Source organism: Fringilla coelebs (genome assembly GCF_963513975.1).
Source record: "Fringilla coelebs genome assembly, chromosome: 12".
In the NCBI taxonomy this organism is placed as follows: Eukaryota; Metazoa; Chordata; class Aves; order Passeriformes; family Fringillidae; genus Fringilla; species Fringilla coelebs.
Genome location: NC_140038.1, coordinates 13,078,541 through 13,085,191, shown reverse-complemented (window position 1 = coordinate 13,085,191; position 6,651 = coordinate 13,078,541). Strand labels below are relative to the sequence as shown.

The following is a 6,651-nucleotide window of genomic DNA, read 5'->3' as shown; positions in this document are numbered from 1 at the left end:
GAAATATTTATTCAGTTTGGTCAGTAAACTATACCAATTTTCAATGCTGAGAACTTGTACTTAGTACAACATCATCTTAATATTGACAACAACCACTTTGCCTTTTGTCAACATACAATGCCAAAGATGAATTAACTTGTTCACAATAAATTATGGTGTGATAGATGAAAACAGTTCAAGGACATCAGTAACTGAGGAACTGGTTACAGTTAGCTTCACTAACAGTATTTTTTTAAATGGTTTTCAATAGTAAAATCATTGCAGCCAAAGATAAAAAAAACCCACATACAATAATAGCAAGGAAATGCATTTTTGGAGCAACAGTGAGCTACCAGTAAACACTTCATACAGTGATCTTCAAGGCACAAAGCAAAAAAACTGGGTATGGGTTTTTTTGCAGGTTGACAAATCAGGGAAGGTGAAATTTTTTTGAATATAAAATAAATACATTTTAAAAAGACGCATACAAAAGTCAGTAAGTCAGTCAAATAGCAAGGCTTTCACAGAATGCCACACTGACAGAACATTTGTGAATCCATTTCAGTCATGAAATCATGTTCACAGCTCGAATGACACGATCACTGAGGCAAGGGAACTATCACTTCAACATAATTAATGGGGAAGAAGCCAGACTCTCCATTTAGCATCCCCTCATACCAATTCTCATCAATCTGATTGGTCAAAGTTATGATGTCCCCTTCCTTAAATCCAAGCTCGCCTTCATTTTCTGGCTCAAAGTCATAGAGAGCTTGGCAGCAAGGCTGATCCATGTGCACTGAAGAACCTGTCCCAGTGACAGAAAAAACAACCACATTAGTTGAGCTTCACAGCATCCCACCAGTCACTCAGCACAAAACAAGGGGTCACAAATGTAGCCCTGCTGTCATGTCAACAGCAACAGCTTTTCCACTGCTTTTATTCATTAACATCTGGTGCTTCTACATATAAAATACAAGATTAGTGATACTAAGTTTAACACATAATTGATCCTTAAGTTCAGATGCTACTCCTCTTTCATTCCTAGCTGCCTTCCCTCTCAAAAGGATGTTTATCTCCAGCTGAGGGTTTGAGTAATCAGTTGTCAAACCCCATGTGCTCTCTGTGGAGCAGCTGCCAGAGGAATCGGAAGGGCAGGAGTCGAGGAAGCAGAAAAGTCAACAGGGGAAATGACAAGGAACCCTTTAAAGAAATGGCACTGCAGCACATTGGTTCTGTGGGAACACCTACCAGGGGCAGGGGCTCCTGGTCTGTCCTACAAACACAGCCCTGCAGCCTGAGGCAGACCCCTGGATTTTCACACCACATGTGTTGTGGCAGGAGTGAGGTTCCACCCTCACCTGAGCAGCGACAGTTCTGGGTTACTGCTCCCTGAGCTTGTGTGCTCCACTGCTTTATTTTACACATCCTCCATCTCAACCAAGGCAAAGGCTGTGGTAGGGACAAAGGCACCTCATCTGTCAAATTACTTTAGGGATGAAAACAGTTTTCTGATACAGATCTGGCTGTTCTCGTGATTTGCAATGTTTACCCTAAAAATCACCCTTAAACATTAAAAAAAAATACTTAACCTTCTTAACTTGTTAATGCAGTAAATACCTTTTTTAAAGATATTCTTATGGAGGAGTGTTAATTAGCTTGGGTTGGTGGTACCAATATAATGTAACATTAATATTTATGACTAATTAGAGTACTTTTTATTAGAATAATTAGTTTCAAATTGTAAAGCTCAACTCTGTGGTCAAGGGCTAGTCCATGGTTCAACTGTAGTTCAGCCATTACAGATTTTTTAACAACATCTGTAATGTATCCAAGTAAAAGTCTGGTTATTTGAAATACATTTATAAATGAAGAATAGGAGAAAAGACTTAATGCTGCTGCCTTGTAAAGAAGAGTACCACACCTTATAGCATGACACCTCTAGAACACAAGTACTTTTATTTAAATTATTCAGGTTGTCTTATTGGGAACATTGCAGTAATACTCAAATATTCCAGTCCTTGAGTCTCCCAGCTATCCTTTTTTACTGAGCAAACCTGCATGCAACTGGTAATGCAATACAGATATAACAGCTAAAATGGCAAAAATGCATTTTAACCTGTTACTCATGGTAACACACAGGAAACTATTAAAGAGTAACTGCTTGGGCATCTTCTAGATAAAAGAATTAGGAGAAGTCTCTAAAGAAAACCAGCTAAGAACCAGCGGTGATCACTCAGAGAAAACAGACAGGTGAAAGCATCTTTTTAATTGACAATAATACAGCTGGGGGCAATATCTGGTGTTGAAACTGGAAAGTAGGAATTGCTTTTCTCTTTTGTGGGTATATTTTACCCTTGATAGCAACAGAAGAGAGCTTTTATTTATAACAATGGAAGAGAAGTGCCAACAGAGACTAAGTAAACCTTCCCAGAGCAGCACTCTCACAGTGCCAGGCTCATCCTCTGGAAGGCTCAGGGTAGTGACAAAGTGCTACAAGAACCAGCTAAATTAGAGCTACTCCAATACACTGGTACAGGTGAAAGCTTGGCTGTCATCCATTTGCTGAAGGACTCCATGCAGAAAAAGAGATGATAAGCCAGTTGCCCAGCAAAAAATGGACTGCTTGTGTTTAAAAATAGCAGAGTTATTTTCAGCCTGTGCCAAGGTAGGAGTGGTACCAGCTCTCCAGAGCTGTCAGCAGCAGAGGGCGGCGATCGCGGTAATTGAGAGTTGCTCGCCTTCACCAGCTGCTCTGATGGGGCTCATTTGTTACTGCAGGCAACTTAATTTCTGACAGTGAGCTACCTGATCAGAGATGGATCACATTTGCTTCATTTTAAGCTCCAAAGGACTGCAAAGAGACGTCTGGCAGCCTGGAAAGTTTTTAAAATAATGGCCACAGCCAGCACAACCAGTTTCACTCTAGGCTGTAGGATCAGTCAAAGTCTTCATTAGAGTCAGGCAGCTGCTGCTACTGTCTAATCCAGTGAGACAAAGCTTCCCTGACAAAGGTAAGGGGGCAGCACTGCCTGACACTCTGCAACACACACTGCTTACCATCACAGAACTGCTGGCACCACTCCAGCCTTTTGCTGTCTACTTGCACAAATGTTGCAGAGGTTTTAGCTAAATAAATTGCACTCTGCAATTTCTGCCAACAGGGTTTATGTTGATTTGTGACTCCATATGCACCTCCTTTATTTCTCTAATTTACGTCCCTGTCACAGTCAAAAAAGAACTGTCATTAATTTCCAGACCACTCAGATCTGGACAGCACAAAATCAGGGTAAGCAAAAAGCTGTCTGTGATTCCTGGAGTGTTACAGGATGAAACCAAAATGCCATTCAGTGATGGTTTGGGTTTTTTGTTTGTTTTCCCTAAAGGGAGGGTGTTACTGCCTGTACCTGCATCTACTCTGCCTTCTATCTTCTATACCATGCTGTATACATCAGGTAGCAAGACTGTACTTTAATAATCACAAACTGGAAGCTTGCTAAAATAATTAATCCCAGTCTCCCTCATAGCTGAAGTGAATAAACACTTAGATGCTTATGTTAAATTCCAGCATGTGGCAACCAGATCCATATATTTCATATCATAGTTAAACCTGACAAACAAACTGAGTGAAAGGCATGATGTAACACAGCAATTAAAGAGTTCTAAAACGAGCCAGATGATGCTCACAGCTGCAGCTCATTAATGAGGATAACAATGAATTAGAAATAGAGAATTTTTTATCTGCATTTACTCAAAGCAGCCAAATAACTCGCAACAACATAAAAATTAAGTTTATGTGAATCTAGCCCTGAAAAATGTGTGCAAGTCATAAGTAGTAAATATTCCTCACACGTTAGAGACTATACAAAGGAAAACAGTGTTTCTGCTCCAAGAAGCTGATAGTTGAAAAAATATTGTGGAACATGGGAAAAGTAATTTCCATGCTCAGAACTGTACCATGGCAGTTGTGCTGAATGTGTCACACCTTGCTTTGAAGAGTCCTACAGATCTCCATGGCTTTGCTGAGTACCAAGACATTACTTGCCCTGAGGGACAGTACCAGAGAAATTAAAAATCTGCATTTTGATAGGGTCAATATGGAAGCAGGGAAAATGAATCATGGAAGTACTTGTTTGAGTAGGATGGGGAGGTCAGTTTCCTAAACAAAAAGAAGGTGATTACAATGTGATCTCCCCATCTCATGGAGACTTTAAGACATTTAGCAGTTTTGCTTAGAACTGCCTGGTTTGCATTTCTAAATCACAGATCATAAAAAAAAAAAATCTTATCTGTTTCATGATTCTAATTTTAAAAAGGGACAAAAAGGTTTTCCCATTTACAAGTAGGGCAGATTGAGCCTACTGCAGTTCACAGAAATCCATTTAGACAATGTTTGAGTATGAAGAGGAAAACAAAAGAGAATGAACAGAGATTTCAGTGATGATTTGTACCTGCTGGGGAGGTAAGTGCAGCATCCACAGCTTTAGGAGGAAAAGACCAGCATACATGGTTTTTCCTAATGCTATTAGCATCTAAGTATAGCAACAATTACCTCATATATCCTATTTCTCCTTTTCATCTCTTCTATGGTGGTTTTATTTTGTTTCCATTCTGACAGCACAAAGCAACTGAAGCAGTGACAGCCCCTCATTCAGTGAGATGCAAACAGTTGGTGAAACAGTCCCTGGATGGAGCCAGTGAATGGAGGTGCCTCACTCCTTCCCTACCTTAGTGATCAGTGGTCATTTATTTTCGAGTTTTCACTGAATTTCAGCTCATTAAAACTAAGATTTTTTTCTTTAACTAAGCGGGCTGGAAGCAACCTGGAGAAGTCATCATCTGACTTTCTCCAAAGGCAGGATTGATTATCCTTGAAGGACATCTTGGAACAACTGCTGGATGGCAATGATAAACCACTGTAATGCAGTTTGACACACTAGTTTATATACAAATGCCGAATCTGAATCTCCTTTCTCCCCTACACATGCAAGACAGGCAAAAAAAAATTCCTATATAACTTGGTAAGTAGTTGATAGGGCCAAAAAATTTTATGGTGATTTTTAATGAAGTTGCTATGTTTTTGCTACTTTCATCCAGATGTGCTGTGAAAATACCAAGGAAGTTACTGATCCCTGTAAACACCTCCAGTGCTTTGTATGAAATGTGTCCTTGTGTCAGAGGTCTTAGGAACCTGAGATAATGCACAGAGGGGGTTGTCTCCTTACATCCCACAATTTATAGCAACACAAAAACTCAGCATTCAGGCAGCACAAGGAGCTTCAAGCAAATTGAGGAATCAGATCTCACTGGGTGGATTTATGCTGCCAAACTGCTGCAAATCCCCTTCAGTATGCACCGCATAATGGTTTCCTCTTGTAGCACAGTGCAAGAAAATTCAAGAGACATTGGAAGGAGCATGAAGTTACAGCTCCAAGCTTTATTCTTTCCCTTTTAGTTATCTCATTTCTCTCCCAACAACCTTAAAAAAGGGACAAGACTGGAGGGAAGAAGAAATCTGAGAGTTAGGAAAAAAACCCAAACTAACAAACCTTCAGGAAAAGATCCTAGATGCCATGCTAAGTACAGAAGGGAACCTTTGGCTTGCTACTCCTCCTCTATTTACCTTTCAAATAATGTTTATAGAAAAAACTTTGTCTTTTTCATTCTCTTTCCTCTGCGTATTGCCATTGGGGTTTTGTTTGGGGTGTTTTGTTTGTTTGGGGATTTTACTTGTTTTGTTTTTTAACTAGACTGATCTCATAATATGATAGTTATGAAGGAGAAAGAGCAAAATAATTTTATTCATGAGATGAGGAAAAGCTGTTTTGATGTGTTACTAACACAACTTTCAAAAGTTGCCTTTTTTTATGAAATCAGGGCTTTATCAAAGGTAAGGGTCCTAAGCCCCCACCAAGAGGTACTAAAAGTACTTCAGTTCATACTTTGGTGCATAATTTAGGGGATAGTAAAGTTATAAGATGTTAAAAACAGTAAGGGTGCAAGTCATCTCTGAATTTTACATAGCTGATATTTGAGATCCCATACAGATCGTTTATGCTCTGAGACTGTGGAGAAAAATAAGCATCTGGAGATACTCCAGACTGTGATCAAACACACCCACTGTAGGGATCTGTCTTTGCAAGAAATGAACTGTTTTCTGCAAGTGCCTCTCCCTCCCTCTCCTCCCACCCTCAGTGGCAATTCAGAGACCTAAAAGACCAAGGAGAATGCCACACCTAAATTTCAGATGGTGAGAGTCTGTTAAGAGGAACCCTGATTCACAGCTCTGTTTTGAAATCTGGGAAACAGTCTGGAGTCAGATGCAGATACTGATGCCTGATGGATCCATTGTTCTCATGGTATAAGAAATACCTCAAGCAACAATCTGGCAAAACATCTGGAGACACATTAATTCTGTGGTGACAGACTCACCTGATGATTTTATGGAAGAACTATAGGCAATCCCATTGTGCTGCTGATTATCACCAATTTCCAGAGCTGTAGTTATTACAGGCTTTGGCTTAAATTCCCGCTTAGGCCGACTAGATGCTACATTTATCCTGTAACACAGAGAAGAGCAGCAAGAGATTTACTTAGGAAGAAAGAAGGAACTTGTTTGAAAAGTGAAGTAAGAAAATCTGCTGGTTCTGGTTTTAGGCTTCTTTTGGTTGGTTT

General features: G+C 39.8%; 1 protein-coding gene across 1 annotated transcript in view; it reads right to left on the bottom strand.

The window, feature by feature from the left end:
- Positions 1 to 49: 49 nt before the first annotated feature.
- The window catches only part of SH3GL3 (SH3 domain containing GRB2 like 3, endophilin A3), a 40,839-nt gene continuing 34,237 nt past the window's right edge, over positions 50 to 6,651 (bottom strand). The window contains exons 8-9 of the mRNA XM_084213774.1: positions 6,409 to 6,536; positions 50 to 784 (exon numbers count right to left, since the gene is read on the bottom strand). Of these exons, the coding sequence (XP_084069900.1) occupies positions 579 to 784; positions 6,409 to 6,536 (334 nt within the window). The 3' untranslated portion in view covers positions 50 to 578. The remainder of the gene's footprint in view (positions 785 to 6,408; positions 6,537 to 6,651) is intronic.